At 34.5% G+C, this 21,912-nt stretch overlaps 1 protein-coding gene across 6 annotated transcripts in view; it reads left to right on the plus strand.

Annotated features, from left to right (window-relative positions):
* LOC105475960 (CUB and Sushi multiple domains 3) overlaps window positions 1–21,912 on the plus strand; it is a 1,218,758-nt gene that overhangs the window by 1,179,223 nt on the left and 17,623 nt on the right. For all 6 annotated transcript variants that reach the window (XM_011731490.2, XM_071067898.1, XM_071067897.1 and 3 more), the window contains 5 exons: window positions 6,072–6,245; window positions 7,173–7,246; window positions 14,759–14,870; window positions 17,682–17,861; window positions 20,501–20,566. In XM_011731490.2, the coding sequence (XP_011729792.2) occupies window positions 6,072–6,245; window positions 7,173–7,246; window positions 14,759–14,870; window positions 17,682–17,861; window positions 20,501–20,566 (606 nt within the window). The remainder of the gene's footprint in view (window positions 1–6,071; window positions 6,246–7,172; window positions 7,247–14,758; window positions 14,871–17,681; window positions 17,862–20,500; window positions 20,567–21,912) is intronic.

Raw genomic sequence — 21,912 nt, forward strand, 5'->3', positions numbered from 1 at the left:
ATGTCACTTCTACATATTTGTTCAAATAAAGTTCTTATGATGGCATTTGTCTGATAATGATTGGGATTATACATCTAAAATTACCAGGGTAAACATAGAGATAAAAGGGGTTTTGTTTGTTTGTTTGCCTTTTTCTTTTTTTTTTTTTTTAACAGAGGTTGCTGTATACTATATACCTAGCAAGTGTTACTTCAAGATTAATTTGGAAGAATACAAAACAAAACAAACTCCTCTTGCAGTTTTACATAAATGATTGTAGAACATTATCTGGACAGTATAGTCATTCAGAGAGTTGTCTAGTATTATCCTGTTCCTGGTCCTTTTTTCCTTCCCAGCACAGGATAGAGGAAGATTCTACCTGTCTCATGGCTTTGACATTATGCAGAGCTAACCGTCTAAGTTGCTTAGGACCCTCCAGGGTTTTCTCACCTCATTCAAATTGGAAACTAAATCCCCTATATGCTCATAGGACTTTTTTCTTGTAATCCTTTGATTTCATCATATCTTACTACTCACCCCCTCATCCACTCTGCTCCAGAAACCCAGGCCTTCTTACTTTTCTTTGAGCCCTCAGCTATGCTTTTACAAGAGGGCTTTTATGTTCACTATTCACTTTACCTGAAAATTTCCTTTTATTCCTTCAGCTTTTTACTAAAAATTTCTCTTTTCAGTATTGCCTTCTCTGGTGCCCTTATGTGAATTTCATCACTGACATATAACACTTCCCTTCCAGGCTTTATTTATCCTCCTTAACACTCCCCTTTCACTTCTTATTTTTTCTTAAGGCATACTATACATTTTATTTACCTTGTTTATTTGAACTATGTCCTCTACTCAAATTTATACTCCCTGAAAGCAGAGAATTTTTTTGTTGTTGTTGTTTTATTCGCTGCTGTGGCCCTGGAATATAGCATAGTCCTTGGCAGATATAAAAACTATATTGCTATAGTAATTAAAACAGTATGGTATTGATGTGGGTATAGAAAGTAAAACAATGTTATAGAGTAGAGAACACAGAACCATTTATACATATGTGATATATTATAGAACAAGTCAGTAGGGAAAGAATAGACATTTTAATTAATTCTGTAAGGCAATTAGTTCACACACATACACACACCCACAACAAATAAATCAGTGCCAGATTTATCAGAGATTTAAATACAAAAGTTTTAAACATTTAGAATCTGTCTAAATGACCTCAGGTTTAGAAGGAATTTCTTAAGCAAGATGCAAATGGTATAACCCACAAATGAAAAAGTGAAAAAAATCAGGTATGTTAAAATATGAAAATTTCTCATTATCAGAGACCAATCACAGACTTGTACAATGTAATCAATATGTGTGAAAACAATGACAATATTTAGAATGTATATCAAGGCAATACAACAAAAATGGTCAAAATACCTGGACAGCTATTTCCTCTCAGGAGACTGAAAAAATATTACACAATATCAAATATTAGTGAGGATATGGAACAATTCATAAACCTCTATAGACTCATGATGGGTGTGTAAATTGACACAGCCATTTGCAAAACTAGTTGCTATTATTTAGTAAAGTTAAAGACTTGCAGAGTCTATTGCCAAGAAATTTTGTTTTTAAATGTATGCCCTACTGGAATGTTCATACATGTGCATGAGGAGATATGTTCAAGAATATTGTTATCAGCATTCTTTTTAGCAATAAAATAAAAATAATAGTGCCTATATATACATATACACACATACATATATGCCATACACACAAATACACACATGCACACACATGAATGTAAATTACCAATAAATGTATATAAATGAGAAACCTAGAATTCAGGATGAGAGAAACTATGCTATCCTGGGCCTAAGAAAAGGGATGCTTTCTGTGTGGTACTTACAAAGATTTTTTTCTTTTTTTTATACTTTAAGTTCTGGGTTACATGTGCAGAACGTGCAGTTTTGTTACCTAGGTATACATGTGCCATGGCGGTTTGCTGCACCCATCAACCCATCACATACATTAGGTATTTCTCCTAATGCTGTGCCTTCCCAGACCCTGAACCTCCAACAGGCCCCGGTGTGTGATGTTTACTTCCCTGGGTCTATGTGTTCTCATTCTTCAACTCCCACTTATGAATGAGAACATGCATTGTTTGGTTTTGTGTTCTTGTGTTAATTTGCTGAGAATGATGGTTTCCAACTTTATCCATGTCCCTGCAAAGGACATGAATGCATCCTTTTTTATGACTGCATAGTATTCCATGGTGTATATTTGCCACATTTTCTTTATCCAGTCTATCACTGATAGACATCTGGGTTGGTTCCAAGTCTTTGCTGTTGTAAATAGTGCCATAATAAACATACGTGTGCCTGTGTCTTTATAGTAGAATGCTTTATAATGTTTGGCTATATATCCAGTAATGGGATTGCTAAGTCAAGTCTTTTTTTTGAGACGGAGTCTCACTGTGTACCCCAGGCTGGAGTACAGTGGCACGATCTCGGCTCACTTCAAGCTCTGCCTCCCAGGTTCAGGCCATTCTCCTGACTCAGCCTGCCAAGTAGCTGGGATTACAGGCACCCACCACCATGCCAGGCTAAAATTTTTGTATTTTTAGTAGAGATAGGGTTTCACTGTGTTAGCCAGGATGGTCTCAATCTCCTGACCTTGTGATCTGCCCACCTCGTCCTCCCAAAGTGCTGGGATTACAGGTGTGAGCCACCGCACCCAGCCGTCAAATGGTATTTCTAGTTCTAGATGCTTGAGGAATCACCACACTGTCTTCCACAGTGGTTGAACGAATTTACATTCCCACCAACAGTGTAAAAGCATTCCTGTTTCTCCACATCCTCTCCAGCATCTGTCGTTTCCTGACTTTTTAATGATCGCCATTCTAACTGGTGTGAGATGATATCTCATTGTGGTTTTGATTTGCATTTCTCTAATGACCAGTGATAATGAGCTTTTTTCTGTATGTTTGTTGGCTGCATAAATGTCTTATTTTGAAAAGTAGCTGTTCATATCCTTTGTTTACTTTTTTAAGGGTTTTTTTTTTTTTTTTTTTTTTCTTGTTAATTTAAGTTCTTTGTAGATTCTGGATATTAACCCTTTGTCATACGAATAGATTGCAAACATTTTCTCTCATTCTCTACATTGTCTGTTCACTCTGATGACAGTTTCTTTTGTTGTTCAGAAGCTCTGTAGTTTAATTAGATTCCATTTGTCAAATTTGGCTTTTGTTTCCATTGCTTTTGGTGTTTTAGACATGAAGTCTTTGCACCATGCCTCTGTCCTGAATCGTATTGCCTAGGTTTTCTTGTAGGATTTTTATGGTTTTAGGTCTTACATTTAAGTCTTTAATATATCTCAAATTAATTTTTGTATAAGGCTTAAGGAAGGGGTCCAGTTTCAGTTTCCTGCATATGGCTCACCAGTTTTCCCTACACCATTTGTTAAATAGGGAATCCTTTCCCTACTGCTTGTTTTTGTCAGTTTTGTCAAAGATAAGATGGTTGTAGATGTGTGGTGTTATTTCTGAGGCCTCTGTTCTGTGGCATTGGTCTATATATCTGTTTTGGTACCAGTACCATGCTTTTTTGGTTACTGTAGCCTTGTAGTATAGTTTGAAGTGAGGTAATGTGATGCCTCCAGCTTTGTTCTTTTTGCTTTGGATTCTCTTGACTATGCAGGCTCTTTTTAAATTTTGTATGAAGTTTAAACTAGTTTTTCCAATTCTGTGAAGAAAGTCAGTGGTAGCTTGATGGGGATAGCATTGAATCTATAAATTACACTGGGCAGTATGGCCATTTTTACAATATCGATTCTTCTTATCCCTGAGCATGAAATGTTTTTCCATTTATTTGTGTCCTCTGTGATTTCCTTAAGCAGTGGTTTTCAGTTCTCCTTGAAGAGGTCCTTCACATCCCTTGTAAGTTCTATTCTTAGGTATTTTATTCTCTTTGTAGCAACTGTGAATGGGAGGTCACTCATTATTTCACTCTCTGTTTGTCTGTCATTGGTGTATAGGAATGCTTGTGATTCTTACACATTGATTTTGTATCCTGAGACTTTGCTGAAGTTGCTTATCAGCTTAAGGAAATTTTGGGCTGAGATGGTGGGGTTTTATAAATATACAATCATGTCATCTGCAAATGGAGACAATTTGACTTCCTGTCTTCCTATTTGAATACCCTTATTTATTTCTCTAGCCTGATTGCCCTGGACAGAACTTCCAATACTGTGTTGAATAGGAGTGGCGAGAGAGGGCATCCTTGTCTTGTGCCGGTTTTCAAAGGGAATGCTTCCAGTTTTTGCCCATTCAGTATGATATTGGCTGTGGGCTTGTCATAAATAGTTGTTAATGATTACTTTTCATTTTAATTGTTTTAAAAAAGTAATTTAAAAAAGTAATTGTTTTAAAAAAGACTCCTAGTAGTCTCTTAAATGCTACTAAAAGGAGGTTTAAAAATCCAAGTTTATTCTATAGTCTTGAATTTCAGGGAAGGTTTTATTTGGACCTTAAGGCCAAGATTATGGTAGTCTATAATTAAGGTATACATGTGTTCTAGATGGCTCAGGCATGCCAAGTTTATTCTCATTGTCGTGGCCGATCTCTTGTATGTTTAGAATTCCCTTTCACTCTCAAAAGTTTCTCGATTTGGATGATGCATTTTATGGGCACCCAACCTATAATCCTCTTAAGGCAACATTTATACTTAAAAGCATTTGGTTGTTGCCGTTTGTTTTCTTCAGAGGGACACAAGCTTTCAGGTGCTTAATCTGAACATTTGAAAATCGAGTACATTTGAAAATGGTTAAATTTATAACTTATATGTTATGTATTATTTTTGCCACAATAAAAACCTTGAAAGCATTTGATAAAGGTGCATTTGCCTGGGTTGTCTGATACATTTGAAACCATTTGCTCTCATTCTCCATTACACTTCTGCATGCTCACTCTGCTCTAGCCACACAGGCCTCCTTATATTCCTCTAAAAAGCTAGCCATGCCCCAGCAGAGGACTTTGGCAGTGCTGTTTACTCTATCTAGAATGCCGTCCCTTAGGACTTCAGCATGGCTAAGTATTTTGTTTCCCTAAATCTTTTCTTAATGAGAGACACCTTCGTCACTTTATTTAAGATCTTCCCCCACCTCCTAACACACACCACTACATGTACATACATTCTTGATCTCTTTCATCTGAATGATTTTTTTTCCCATAGTACTTACCACTTTTTCACATACTACCTTTCCTTAAAACTTGCTAATTATGTTTGTTTGTTTGCTTCCCTCACAAATGCATAAACCCTACAAAAGCAGATTTCCTACAGTATTTGTTTACTGACATATTCAAGTGCCCCAAACCACCTAGAATAATGTTTTTCTTTAGTAATTGATAAATGTATATTGAATGGAATAATCTAATCAAAATTTTTAGAAAGTCTATCAAGTTGGTCTTTTCAGTGCTTGTTGTAGAACATTGACATTCCATAGTTTGGCATAGATTTAGATTCTGATGGCCTTGTTTTCTTTTAAAAAAATGCTAAAAAATACCGACAATATTTTGAAGAGGAAGGCAATAAGATTCTGGGATATGTGCTTCGAGTGTTCAGAGTATGCAGAGTACAATAAAACAAATTACCAGAGCTTTTTATGTACTTGTAAAAGGGCACTGCAGTCTGTAGCGTGCAGTCTGGAGCATTATGGGTTGGTTCTTTTTGACAGGGATACCTATGAGTCACCTACTTTTTCAAGCGTATATTCCAACTCGGCAGCCAACAAGTCCAAATATGTGGTTCGATTTTGGTCAATACAAAACAACAAAAGTACAAAAATTCTGTCTTTATTAAGGTAGCTTACTAAATGGAAAACATCTGAATCAAACTGATTTTTAAATATCATACTGAGTTTTCAATTCAGTATTTGTTTATCTACACATAAGCTAAAAAATAAAATTTTTCATTGGAATAGCTTTATCATGAATAATGTATCTCTTTAGTTCAATATGCAAATTAATTGTCACCATTTTTCCAAACTATGTACTCTGCTGAATACTAAATCTTTGATATAAGCATCTTTCTTTTCATTTCCAGCAAAGTTTTGTGGTGACCCTGGTATACCTGCCCAAGGAAAAAGAGAAGGCAAAAGTTTTATATACCAGTCAGAAGTTTCATTCAGCTGCAATTCTCCTTTCATATTAGTGGGATCAAGCACCAGAATATGTCAAGCAGATGGCACTTGGAGTGGTTCGTCACCTCACTGCATAGGTAATATTAATTAAAGGCTGATTATGCACAGTAACTGTGTAATTAATAGGGGTGACATTTAATGGTTTTCTTTATCCTATAAACTATAGTTGGCTAAATATAAAAACAAGTATAAAATACAGAAGCAATTAGAAGGCACTGGAAATGAACATTGGTAGAAAACACAACATTAATTTTAGCACTTTAAACTTCCAGAAGAAACACTTGAAATAATTTTGTCATATATCAGTAAAATGAAAAATAAAAATACTTTCAGGTAATGACATCATTAACTACTGACATTTTACGTAGATCTTTATAGTTAATAAAGAATCTTTGTATGAAATTAGATTTGTTCCAAAAATATCTAAAAGATATATTGATTTCAAAATGATTGTAACTACATTTCTGTAATCCTAAAATTAATGCCATATCTGGTAAACTAACTAAATAATCTGTCATTCAAATAAACCGACTCATCTATCTACCATTCTTATGCCTGAATATCCAATGGGTGTCAATAAAATCCAAACTATCAAGTCCTGTTTCTGGGAAAAAACTGTTACTTCTTCAGAGAAATATTCCCCTACCCCAAATCATAGTTTAGCAAGGTCTTTGGACAAATGTTACATGCATGTATACTGCTTTCATATCCTTTATCTTTCTTTAATCTTGCATCCACAGAGCTAGTTAAATGTCAGGTGCTTTTATATTAGAAGGGTTCAAAGTCCAAGAATTTCATAATCGATATCAAATGAAGTCTACCTGAATTTCTTGCTTCAAGATTAACAGACTTCTGTCCATGGAAAGATGTTATTACATTTACATTATTTATTATTTCCTAGATAATTTGCACCAAACCCCAGAGTATTTAAAATTGTTTTCTATGAGAGAAATATATCTATTGTAAATTTTAAAGGACTAATATCTTTTTAATCTTCATTTTAGAGCCCACTCGTACCTCTTGTGAAAACCCAGGTGTGCCTCGGCATGGATCGCAGAACAATACATTCGGATTTCAAGTGGGTGCTTTAGCTATGTCCATTTAGCATCATACTAGGTCAAAATGCATCTTTGGTTCATATGTATATCATCTTGTTGACATAACAAAAAGTCATGTTCTATCTGCATTTATAAACACATAAGAAAGGTAACAGACAACACAAGAGTAGAAGTAAATTAGAAAAAAAAGTTTTAATAAAATAGCTTAACTGGAACATAAAGATAAATTAAAACAAAAAGAGAAAAATAGCAGTTAGCATAGGAAAAATCTGTAAGCATTAGAGAGTTATATATGAAACAGTAAGGGTGAGGGAGTAAATGAGTAAACTCTACAGGAAGATATGGGGACAGTGAAGAAAAGTAAAGATTGAAGAGTTTAAAGGAGAGACTTCTGAGATAAACAGAAAATACATAAAAATGTGGGTTATTCAATAAAGCATTAATTGTGTATATGACATTGGTGTCAGTGTTTAAAATGGTGGGAAATTACTGAAAAATAACCATAACCCTTTACTATACAACACATAGCTGAATTGTTATATTAGAATTCTTTAGCATGCCCAGTCATATGTGGCTGACTTTCTTATTCTCTCTTTTTCCAGTTTCGATTTTAGGTAGAGATTCAGCAACTTTTCAGTTACAAAGGATCCAAGGGGAGCCAAAGTGCATACTGATTCCAAACAGAAATAGCCAATTTACACATTACCCAATTGCCCTGTGTTGCCGGGTTTTGTAAATTGTGCTATTCTGTGTGAAATTCAGTGTGAACCTGAAGACCATCCATTTCTAAAGGAAGGGCTCATCTGAAGGGCCATATTTTGTTGCTAAAAATAGTTTCCATTCATCTACAGTTCAGGCACAGTATGAACATTGATTTTATAGCATTTCCAATTCTTCTGATTTCCTTCAGTCCTGTTCGGATAATACAAAAGTGTAAAAATGAGTCTGTCTCCGTTATATTGGTGTTTTTAGAGAACTTTAGATTAATATCTCCATAAAAGTTTTTATCAGTTGATCCAAATCCTGAAAAATGGGCAACTAGCTGCACAGCACTAGTCCTCATCATATGTACAAAGAAATTGAAACAGAATGTGACTTGCTTTGTTCGCAGAGCAAGTTGGTGACATATTCTAACAGAATACAAAATTGTGATGTTAGTGTCTATGTACTAAATCAGGCTGATTTTCTAAAGAATATTAGGTTTTTTTTTTTTAGTAAATATTATTTGAGATAATGGAGATGAGAATGATTAACATGGAGTTTAAAACAGTCATCCAACCAAATGAAGAGAATCACTAACTCTGCATTCTAAGGATTGTATTATAATCATTGAAAAATGCTGTAACAAAGTTAACCTAACCCTGAATTTATGTTATTTGGGCTAATAAACAGGTATTAAATCATTATATTCTACATGAATAAATATGAATAGACTAGATTTCAAATATGGTAAAGTCTAATTATATACAATTATATAACTCTATTAAAATTAAATATATTTTGTGTCTTACATTAGGGAGATTGGCTTTTTTACATGCATATGGCAGATATGAATGTATATATATACACATACATACTGAATCTGTTAACTTAATCTGTATAGATCTAACACAATAGTTATATAATTCTAATTAGTACTAATTTATTGGTGAATTTCAAATGAATATGGTTTTATATGCAAAAGGCATCTCGAGCCATTGAGAAAAACGATTGCTTACAAGTGACAAAAAAAAGCTATTTGGAGCTACTTAAAGCCTAAAGGCATTACTGTGCAGGTATGTCCAGGCTCCCAAAGAAAGAATCCAGGTGAGACTCATCAAGCCCAGAATGTAGGCACTGGCTGCAAGTACTCAGTTTTTATACTACTTTCTGTTTATCCACCTCATAGTTTCTCTCTGCAGATTGGCCATATGGCCAAGAGTGAATCATTTCTATTTACATCTCAGCCACCTACAGAAAGTGATCATCTCAATCTCAATTACAAATTTCCAAGGAGAATCAGAATGTCCCAACTTTTGTATTCATGTTGGTCGGATTAGATGACCAGTAGTGAGTTATGATGCAAAATCACAGCTGTTAGGAAGCCCATTTTGGGGAAGAGCAAGAGAAAGTTATGAACTACAGAGGCACTTAGATCATTTTCTTAATTTTATCTTTAATGCATTCATTTGTTCACTCTCTTTTTCTATATAGATTTATATAGTAGATTTTGGGACATCAATAATTATTAACATACAAAAATATATCACTCATTAGCAATGATTTGATGAAAACTCTATCATTGAAAAAAGTATTCAACATAATTTGTCTTTTTATTAAAATATTGTAAATTGGAATAATTTTGGCTAAAAACAGATTGGTGGTGAAGAGAATAGCTGTCAAAATAATTGATGCAACATCAGGGTTTATTATGAAGTAAATGACAAGCACACATGCACACTGCTGTATCGCTCGTTAAACTGTGCTCTGGGCAATGGAAACTACATTATTTGGATTTAGGGCTTGTTATGTAAAGTTATTATAAATATGAAATGTTTTTAATCTAGTTCTTTAGATATTTAGCCTCAAGATATTTAACCATAAAATATTTAACCCTACCAAGCTAACCGTAGTGATTATATATGGTATATATACTAATTTAAGTTTGTAATTGAAATTAGTATCCCAGTATATTGAATGAGGTAAATATATGTTTCATAGTGTTTTATTACCTTAAATGATAAACACAGTGACATTAATTCTGAAAGTAAAAAAATTATTTTCAATTAAAATCTTCTTGTTTTGAATATAAAGAATAATAATTAAACTTTTCTTAAACCAGGAAGCCCAGAACCAAAGTTGATGCTCAGTCAGCAAAAATTACTTGCATCTTAAGTGCATCTGTTATACCTTCATTTTTATGATGTTGCCTTTCTGTGACAATTTTATTTATTTTAATTTACAAATATCTTTTGTTAAAAGCTACCTCATTTTTTCTTGAGTAAAATGTTTTGTATAAATACATAATGAAAAACATAAATTTATTTTTTAAAAATGTATATGTTGCAGAGGAAGCATATACGTTTTTGAGACCTTAATTATATATAAATTTTGAAAGTTCCTAAGAACCATGCTGGATACTCCAGTTAAACAAACATGTGATATAAGAAGTCAGATTCAAATAAATGCATTGATAAAAATTCTAGCATGCCAAGTGTCATTTGCCATGAAATCTCATGGAAGGGAAAAATAGAGCTTATTGAGAATGTTCCAAATGTATACAAAATGTCTATTAATCCTATTATTTGTTATATAAATTTTATGATTTAGGGACTAAGATATAACATTTAAAATAGGAGAATAAGGTGTTAAATAACATATGTGATATTTACTAATTAGACATGTCTTAAAAGTCTATAATGCATTTATACACAGCATGGTACTTTAAATCAATTTAAAGTGATTTTTATTTAAACATTGGTTGCAATTAAAACTTGATACAGATTTTTTAAAATTCTTGTTATCAAAACTTTCAATATTAATTTTTACAATGTTGTATATGTAAATAACACTTTTTATTAGTAAATAATGGTGAAAAATTGTACATAAGTTATTTTTCCAAGAATTTTTTTGAATTTGATAATATGAATTTTTAGAATTTTGTTATCTATTTTTCTACAAATAGCAAATTATACTATGCATGTTGGAAGTCGTTCAGTCAGAAGGATATATCAAATTGGAAAAGGATAGAGAACTATGTAAAATACACTATTAAGTGGGTTCATCACTGAAAAAAATATTTATTAATGCACTGATATTTAGAGAAAATTTTGTTGATTTGACTATAACCAATTCTGGATAAACAATTTAATCAATTATTAAATCTGTATAAATCTTTGTTAGATATTAGGTATAAGTATTTGTGAATTTGACAAAAATCTTAATTAGATGTGTTGGTGATACACAGAAAAATCTTAAAACAGATTTTATTTTAATTCTATAACATTTGGTTAATATTTAAAGCAGTTGTTATAATGACTTCAAAAAGCTTACAGCATTGAGGAAAAATGTCTTACAAGTAAAAACAAAATGTATATAGTCCAATATATTTCTTATACCTGACCAATATAAAGGTTTAATGAAATAAACCGAATATACCCTTCAAAGAACAAACAAACAGAATGATTTAACCTTATCTAAAGTATAGAGGTGATATCATTGCACTTTAAGAACCAATAGATGTTAAATATTCTAAAGTTAAATAATCAAGTAGTTTTATATTATTTAGTCCCCATTCCTTCCATTGCTCCAACATTTTCAAGTCACATTTGTAAGCTCAAGGTGCACAAGGATGAGTACACACAGTCTCTGGCCTAGAAAGGCTAACATTTCGATATGTTGGTCAGCTGGAATAAATGATTTCTTAGGCTAGGCAATAACACCGATAACAATGAAAAGCATTAAGGAAGCACACAAAAGAGATGGTTTTTCTAATTTCTTGCTGCAGAGAAGGCTTTCTACAGATGGTGGCTGAGCTAATTCTTTTAGTGTAAGAGCTAGGAGAGGAAAGTTGGGAGAGGCATTCCACGCAGTAGGAACAGCATGAAAATAGGCATACATTTCAGAATACAAAAGTTCAATGTTAATTGAACAGAATTTGAGTAAAGTAAGCTATGAATGATGATGCTAGAGAGATGGTGAGTGGCCAGGTTATGGAGGCCTTTGTAATGTTAGCACAATGTAACTTTATCCTAATGGGTGAATAATAAGGTCAAACTTTCGTGTTGCATAGATCACTCTGACTTCAGTGTAGAAAACAAATATAGTGGGTCATGAATTGAGAAATGGAGACAAGTTAGAAGATTATTCTAATTGTCTATGGCTGTAGCTCTCAAAGTGTAGCGCCTAACTGACAGCAGCAGTTTCACCTGGGAACTTGTTGGAAATATAGATTCATGGACCTACCCCAGATCCACTGAGTATGAAACTGTGGTGGGGGGCACTCAGCTATTGGTGTTTTCATAAAGTCCTTTTGGTGACTGTGATGTCTGCTAAAGTGAGAGCCAAAGCCTATGGAAAAGATATTGTGGAGAAAAACTGGATGTAAAGTGGGGAAAAAAGGAAGATGATACTTTGAAAAGGATTTAGAAGGTAAAATTTCCAGTTGTGGGGTGAAGTGAATGAAGGGAAAATTTATTAGTGACAAGTGACACTATTAACTGGGATCTAACCTTAAGAAGAATTACTGGATTGATAGAGATGATGGGTTTTATAGAACTGGTTTGACTGAAAATTAGAACTGCAAACTGTATATTACATAATCTAGTCCACACTGAAAAATGAAAACCTGTACCACCATTTTGCACAACTTCAGAAAGAATGTGAATGGCATGCTCTGGAGCACAAGTCAGGGGACTCTGGTTATACGGAATAAAATGCAAATGGTGCTTCTTGGAGTCAATCAGTGTAACAGCCTAGAGAAAACGGGGCATCCGGGGATAAGAGATCTTCTAGAGGTGAAGGTGAGGGTCCATGGAAGACACAGCATGAGCTAACATGAAGAAAAAAGGTTGTTGCCAGAGAAAGAATTTTGGAATTTAATATTTCTGGCCTAGTATAGTTCTGGGCAATAATAACAATATGAAAAATGGTGGAATTCAGAGTCTGAAGTTTCAAATGGAATCTTAGTATCAAATTATATCATCTTAAGCTTAGCTTCTTACTGTCCTGTCAAGTGGCAGTAGGAATTAAGGGGAAGGCAGAAAACAGGATCTGAGTGATAAGTCCTAAAACTGTGATTGAGCCTTCTCAGACTACAATTGCTGGAGAAGTCCAAAGTGGCAGACCCTAAATATCCCTTATCTCATCCTCCACTGTTAATCATTCAATAAATCATGTTGATTTTTTTCTTGTAATTATTTTGAGGAAATGACTTTTTTTCCTAGGCTTACTGCCACAAGTTTGTACAGTTTTTATCCACTCCAATGTAAAATGGCAGTGCCAGCCTCATAATTAGAATTACTACTATTAATTCTTCTAAATACCATAGCCTGCTATTTGAGACCCTTCAGAAACTAATTCTTACTTATCTCTCCAATTGAGTCATCATGCCTGTAATTTATTTAAAACTTGAGTGTTGGCCGGGCGCGGTGGCTCAAGCCTGTAATCCCAGCACTTTGGGAGGCCGAGACGGGCGGATCACAAGGTCAGGAGATCGAGACCATCCTGGCTAACACGGCGAAACCCCGTCTCTACTAAAAACACAAAAAATTAGCCGGGCGAGGTGGCGGCGCCTGTGGTCCCAGCTACTCGGGAGGCTGAGGCAGGAGAATGGCGGGAACCCGGGAGGCGGAGCTTGCAGTGAGCTGAGATCTGGCCACTGCACTCCAGCCTGGGCGACAGAGCGAGACTCCATCTCAAAAAAAAAAATAAATAAAAATAAAACTTGAGTGTCATCCTAGGGTGGAGTGGAGTATATATTCTATTTAATTTAATCCTTGAAACAGATTTCAATACAAATAATATTATCATTGTTATTTATAAATGAGACATTAGGCCTCAAAGAGGAGATAGGAGATATGACTTATTCAAGTAAAGTGAGATCCAGAATTAAAACTACATGTACATTACTGTGGTGATTTGTTTTCTTATTTACTGTATACCCCTGCTTCCCACTTACCCAAACCTCTACCTGCCCTGCTCACTTTGTAAACAATAAATGCCAATCAATCTAATATACTATCTTTTCCCCTAAAGCAAATGATATATATTTTAACCAACATACATTTTTCATCATGTTATTATCTTTTCTGCTTTTCTATAAGGCATTCTCAAACTTTAGTGTTTATTACCACCACCCAATGGGCTTGTTAAAACAGATTGCTGGTTTTTCTACCCTAAGAGTTTCTGATTCTATGTGTCTGGGGTAAGGCCTCAGAATTGACATTTTTAACAAATTTCTAGGAGATGTTGATATTACCGGCCTAGAGACTACACTTTGAAAGCCATTATCCTAGATATTCTCCTAATTTCTATACCCTTAAAAGCTAGTGCAAACAGTATATATTCCATTGTATATTTCTTTTGTCACCACCACCTTCAGTAACCACCTTTGTCTCTAATCTCATATTGCATTTTTCACTTCAATATTTGTTTGTTTCTTATGTGGTTAGCTATATTTATTTTCATATCTATTTTTATCAAGCTTCGTTTATTTATCTTTAATCATCTCTCTATCTTGTATTCATGTGTAGCTTGTTGGATTTTTTGGTGTCTTAAATATTTTCTTCAAATTCTGATGGCAAAAAAACTTGGTATCTGTATATGTACTAAGGACCCAACTATTTGATGATGATATGTAAACAAAGTCAGGATTTTATCTTTTTAGCTTTGAATTTTTCCCATTTTATTTTAAATCAGATTTCAATTCTTTTTTTCTTCCAACTCCACCATACAGAATTTCACTTGATAGCATTTTCTCACTCAAGCCGTATTTGTTGCCATATTTGAAGTTGTAGTTGAACATTTTTTTTTCTCTCTTTTATCTGCTATAGGTAGGAAGTGTTGTACAGTTCCATTGCAAAAAAGGACACCTTCTCCAAGGCTCTACAACACGCACCTGCCTCCCTGATCTTACATGGAGTGGAATTCAGCCTGAATGCATACGTAAGTATTATGGATAAGAAATAATGCTATCATGGGTAAGAATTTATATGCATTGTTTTCTCCCAAGTATACAAATAAATTTACATCTATAGGTGTATCAGATTGACTTTTAGATTAAAAATCATATTTTATGTATGTAATTTTATTACTGTATCATAAACCCATGGCCATTGGGAAGCACTCTCTAAGTAAGTCAGAAAGCACAAGGCACAATTTTGTTCTTTTTGTAAAGACCTTATGTTTATTTATATATTTAGCCAACTGGTAATTTTAGGTGATGATTAGTTTAGGTTTTAGTTTATAGATCTGCACCTATCAGTCTGAAGTAATCTAAAATACCCAAGATGCCAATCTAACAGCTTCTAATTTTCTTTTTTTTTTTTTCTTTTTTTTTTTGAGGCGGAGTCTCGCTCTGGCTCTGTCGCAGGCTGGGGTGGGTGGCCAGATCTCAGCTCACTGCAAGCTCCGCCTCCCAGGTTCACGCCATTCTGCTGCCTCAGCCTCCTGAGTAGCTGGGGCTACAGGCGCCGGCCACCTCGCCTGGCTAGTTTTTTGTATTTTTTAGTAGAGACGGGGTTTCACCGTGTCAGCCAGGATGGTCTTGATCTCCTGACCTCGTGATCCGCCCGTCTCGGCCTCCCAAAGTGCTGGGATTACAGGTTTGAGCCACCGCGCCCGGCCACAGTTTCTAATTTTCAAAAATCCCTTGTGAAAATATTATCTGAGAATCTGGGGAAACTAAAACATATATGAAAGGAAATATTCATGGGCACTTGGCCACAAATTTGAAAACAATTTTCGAATTTCCTTTATATGTTCTCTGATCCTAAGTGGAGAGCACTTCCTATACAGATTAAATAAGAACAAAGCCCAGGGTCACTAAATAACTTTTGCTGACATACAATTAGAAATGAATTCCAGCTGGTCAGCTATTTGGCTTTTCTTTCTCTCCAGATGTCTTTTTAAAAAATCTACTCCCTTATCTTTTGAATTGTGTTTCTTGGTGAAAAATGGAAAAAAAGTAAGCTGGGGTGGAAACATTTTTTAGGATGGTGTCTAGCTTTTAGGATTTGCTGAAGCCTACACAAGCCCAGTGAATTTACTCTATCCCTGTTCAGAACCATCCAAATGATTGTGGGGGCACCTAGGGACCAGCGGCTTACTTTAAAGCAGAAGAACACTCCACAGAGATTCCATGTTATGTGCCTTGTTGGCTTATATTTAAATGTGGAAAATTCCTTAAAAGAGAATTCCTCAGAACGTGTACCTTAAAACAGCTGTGTGGGCTGTAACTAGGAGTTTCATAGTAAACCATGGTTCTTTGATGTCCTCCAGTTGGGATATGATAGTTTAAATAAAGTTAAACAGCGTCTGTTACTGCAAAGCATCTCAAAGTTTCTAACATGTCCACAACATAGGGCTTAAGAAGGCAGTAGAGACAGACTGTAGTTTTCCTAATCAATACTTACTGCAGGAGGATTACATTTCACTAACTGAATTATAGTAAATATAAACCATTTAGGCCAGGCACGGTGTCTCAGGCCTATAATCCCAGCACTTTGGGAGGCCGAGGTGGGCAGATCACTTGAGGTCAGGAGTTCGAGACCAGCTGGGTCAGCATAGTGAACCCCCATCTCTATTAAAAACACAAAAAATTAGCTGAGTGTGGTGGCAGGTGCCTGTAGTCCCAGCTACTCGGGAGTCTGAGGCAGGAGAATCGTTTGAACCCAGGAGGTGGAGGCTGCATTGAACTGAGATTGTGACACTGTACTCCAGCCTGGGCAGCAGAGTGAAACTCCATCTCAAAAACAACAAAAACAAAAACAAAAAGTCATTTAACACAATGTTTAGCCCATGGAGTAAAAAAATGTCAGCTATTATTTATACCGTTATGGACTGCCATTAAGAAACAAATGAAAAGTATTGGTTTCTAAAATTTATCCACAGAACACTTTTTTCAGAGATCACTTTTATAGATCTCTTCTTTATGGTACTTTCATAATGAAGTTATGCTGGATAGCTTAACACAATAGGAATTTATTTAAAAATGCTATCTGTTTTAGGGGAAAAGTTTCTTCTAGCATTTATCTCTGACTGAGAAAGTAATGGTCTTTAGAAGACATAAGACCGATGAAATAAGGGGAAGATACGGTGTAATCAAGGTAGAGAATAAGGAGTGGAAGGAAACATGGAGAAAAGGAGATAATTAGGTGAATAAAATGATACTTCTAGTGTACGGATCCAAATATGTCCTGAAAATTCCATATGTAAAACAATTATTAAAATGTACTTTTATTAGGAAGTATTAATACCAAAGCAATATAATTAGCTGTGGTTTTATTTAACCATAGAAAATAGATTTTTAATTTAAAATAAATATAATAAATTTAAAATTCATAAAATAATATTTTCTGAACTCATATAGAAAACCTGAGCTTGACAAACATTAAAAGGTATCTTACCTTCATAGATCCTTTGAAATGCTGAAGTTTGTTGTGACTCTCTAGAATGTGTGACTATCTAAAATGGTAAAGCATACATTTGTGAGTTTAGTTATTGACAATGTGTTTTTTTTTCTCATTTTATTTAACATCTACTAGTATTCCACAAATGGTGGATTAGGAAATGCTAAAGTATGAAATCAATAAGTATATTTGCATTGAAACATTTTTGTGATTTATTAGAATAATTATTCAAAGATATATGTATATAAAGATATTGAAGTATGTCTAAAATGTATTGTGACTCCTGTCTCAAAATTTTCTTAACATATCTATAGAAAATTTACATTGTTGTCTTTTTTAAATATAGCCCACAGCTGTAAACAGCCAGAAACTCCTGCTCATGCAAATGTAGTAGGGATGGACCTTCCATCTCATGGATATACACTGATTTATACCTGTCAGCCTGGCTTCTTCCTAGCAGGTGGAACAGAACATAGAGTGTGTAGATCCGATAACACCTGGACTGGAAAAGTTCCTGTTTGTGAAGGTAAGTTTTCTCTATAGAATCTTTTTAACACAAGAGATTGTACTATTGCCTTCCTTGGCTCTAGACAAAAACTCAACTCAAATTAGCATAGGAACAAGGGAAATTTGTTGATTAACTCCAAGTCTAGGAGTAATGTAAGCACTTCTGGATCCAGAGATATATAAATTTTATGAATCTATTCAAAGCTTTTTTCCCATGCAAATGTTACTTCTTGCCTTTATTCTATCTTCAAGTTTTCTCTTCAAGGTAGGTATATTATTTTTCTAGGGCTTTCATAACAAAGTACCATAAGCTGGCTAGCTTAACACGATAGGAATTTATTCTTTTGCAATTCTAAAGTCCAGAAGTCCAAAATTAAGGTGTCAGCAGGGCCTTGTGCCCTCTGTGAGCTCTAAGCAGAAACCATTCCTTGCCTCTTCCGATTTTCTTATAGCTTCTGACAATCCTGGGTTTTCATTGACTCCTCACCTTACTCCAATTTCTACCCCATTTCAACATGGCCTTCTTTTCTGTGTATCTTTGTGTGGCCTCTCCTCTTCTTATAAGGATACCAGTTCTTGTATTTAGGGCCCATCCTAAATTCAGGATTATTTTATCCCAAGATCTCTAGTTAATTACATTTGCAAAGGCCTTCATTCCAAATAAGGTCATAGAGATACCAAGTGAACATAAATTATGTGGGTACACTCTTCATTAGAGTAGGGAAAATTGCTACCATAATGCCTAGGTTACTCTGCCAGAGTAACCCTAGTAGAAAGAGTCCTTCCCATGGTCAGGAAAGCACTATCTGGGATTCTGTTTGCCACAATTTTGAATGAAGCCCATCACCAAATCCATTACTCAGCCTGGATTCTATGGTACTAATATTTGGACCAGATGTGGGTGAAGTGTCCACCCTATTGCTGCTCGGTCAGGACAATTTCCATTTAGAAAAGGGTTATATTGCCAGAAGAAGGAGTAAAGGAAGTTTTTCCAGTGTTTTTGGTAAGGTCATCAACAAAATCCATTTCCTTATATCCAAATAATCCTATTTGTAAAGCCTTCTAATTTTTTATCTAATGCAGCTGTCGTAAATGACGATTACTTTCTTTTATTTGAAGTGTTTTCATTCTCTTTACCAGAACATTCCTCTGCTATTATTCTTTCTATTTTTCTTTTTCTTTTCTTTTCTTTTTTTTTTAATGATTGAAATCCCTGTAGTAGGAGAAGACCTTATTCTTTGGTTTGTTTGCTTGTCATTATCTGCTTCCACTCTCCTGTCCTCCTATCTACCCCTCTTCAACTAGAATATAATCTCATAAGAGACTTTACTCAAAGTTTTTACAACTGTAATTTTAACACAAATCAGTACCTTACATGTGAAAAGCATTCAATAAATATTTGTTGAATGAGTAAATGTTTTACTTCCTCCTAATTCTGGGTATCCATTCTCTATTTCCTTTATAAACTGATTGTTTTCTACTTGTGATTTTCTAAAGATGCAGTGCTCAGCCATCTCTTGTTTTCATCTTGTATTCACTTTTAGGTGATGTCATTCAAGCCAATGGCTTCAATAGCAGTCCTTATGTAGATTACTTACAAATTAATATTTCTAGCTTATTTATCTTATTTTAGCTTCACTCTTACATATTCAGTTGTTTGCTTGATATCTCTACTGGAATTCTTCAGTGGCATTTCAATACTCAATACATGCAAAACTAAACTCATCAATTTCTTTTCTCCCTATAGTTTCCCTTTGGTATTCCCTACCTCAGTGATATTACCATCCTATAGTTACACAAGAGATCTAGTAAATTCCTTTGATATTTTCCTATCCTTCTGAATCACCACAATTTCAATAGCTTTAACATCTCTTCCCCTTTCTGGTTTATTGTCACTACTACCATACTCTAACTCAGCATTATCTCTACTGGGACTACTGCAGTATCTCTTAACTTCTCTAGCCATATCTGTACTTGCTCCTTTCCAAAGTTTTCTTTATTTCGCAACCAGAGCAATGTTTGCCCAAATCACATCCTTTTACAGTCTTTTAAGACATTACATTGTTCTTAGGATACCTTGTTTACAAGGCGTTCATGTCATGGCTCCTATAATATTCCAGTCACTTCTACATCCTACATGATTTATTTAGTTTTGGACTACTTTTGGTTTTGGTTTAAAACCTTGAAGATTTTACCTTTGAGTCTATCCAATTTCTAATGACATCTTTAATTATCTCAACAAACTTTGATTTTTATATGTAAACCCTACCCAAATAGTTTTTGCCTTCTGTCAACAAGAACGACCCTCAACTCTCAGCTTCCATGTTGGAGGCAACTGTCTCCACTTTGGTTTATGCCTTTAAAATAAGAAATAACATCCCAAGATGATAAAGCAACACAAATCTGCCCCTTGTGCCAATAGACTGTAATGGGAATAATTACTGAAATCAACAGTTACATAATGAGTATTGAGTAGGGTACTGAGATATTGTGATGAATGGAATATTTTAGAGAAAACTATCTACGTGAAATGTCAGATAATAAAATGGACAGTGCATCACGTTGTGTGTGTGTGTGTGTGTGTGTGTGTGTGCGCGCGCACATGTGTATGTAATTAATTACATCAACTTTTGTAAACACCTTTATTTCTTTTCATAGCTGGTTCTAAAATATTGGTGAAAGATCCCAGACCTGCACTGGGAACACCCAGCCCAAAGCTAAGTGGTTAGTAATGTCATTTGTTTTTCTAGAATTCATTATTTCTAAAAATGGTCTACTGTTTTCTTGGCATAGTAGCTGTGTATTTAAAAAACATATTTAAGTATAAAAACTATGACTGTCTTGAATTTGATAATTCACAAGATGCTGAATTTAAAGCAATGTAATACAGTGACATGTTAGTATTACAAAAGTATTGTTCATAGTTCTGTCTGCTAAAAATATTGAAATTTTCCTTGAAGAGTATCTGTAAATGACTATAGCATAATGACAATACTTTCATTTAAAATATAAAAATAAAAATAAGGTCTTATTTAAAATTTTTAAATGTATATGTTTTAAAAAGGATTCAAATACACTTGGTATGAGAATAAAGATCAGTAACTTCTAGGACTTGACCAGTTTATTTTCACTTATTTGATTTAAAAAGCCAACTAGAAAACCTAGTACAATCAATACAAACATAAACTTTAAAGCCCTACAATCTTGATGTAATTCCCATCTTATACACTCTCTTACATGTGACCTTGGAAAAAATTATTTCATATATCTGAGTCTCCATATATTTTCTATACAAAATAAATAATAATTAAATAATTATATAATAAGCTTCATGCAAATGAAGTGCAAAGTGCTTAGCCCATAGAAAGGGCTCAATATATGAGTTGCTTTGTATTAGTCTGTTTTCACACTCCAGATAAAGACATACCCAAGATTAGGCAATTTAAAAAGAAAGAGGTTTAAGTGGACTCAGTTCCACGTGACTGGGGAAGCCTCACAATCATGGAGGAAGGCAAGTAGGAGCAAGTCCTGTCTTACTTGGATGGGGGCAGGCAAAGAGATAATGAGGAAGATGCAAAAGCAGAAACCCCTGATAAAACCACCAGATCTTGTGAGACTTATCTACTACCACGAGAACAGTATCCATGATTCAATTATCTCCCACCAGATTCCTCCCACAACATGTGGGAATTATGAGAGTACAATTCAAGTTGAGATTTGGGTCCGACACAGAGCCGGACCATATCATTCTTATTCAGTATTTGTATTTTTTATGTGATACTATTAAAAAGCTGCCAGTAAAATAAGAGCTTAATATCTTATCTTAACCTTGGAAACAGATTTCTCTCAGTTGTATTGGGCCAAGAACTACATTAGGATCTAATTTTAGTTGGGTTTAGAAGTGCTCCATGTACATACTATAAAACTGGAGGGACCATAAAGTTCTGCGATTTACACTGATACATTCAACACTTATTGAAAACATGCAGAATGCCATTGAGGAAATCAAAGAACACATAAAAGTAAGGCAGAGTTTGTTTGCAACAGAGTCGGAAAACCATAATTGTTCA

This window comes from Macaca nemestrina, chromosome 8, assembly GCF_043159975.1.
Source record: "Macaca nemestrina isolate mMacNem1 chromosome 8, mMacNem.hap1, whole genome shotgun sequence".
Lineage (NCBI taxonomy): Eukaryota > Metazoa > Chordata > Mammalia > Primates > Cercopithecidae > Macaca > Macaca nemestrina.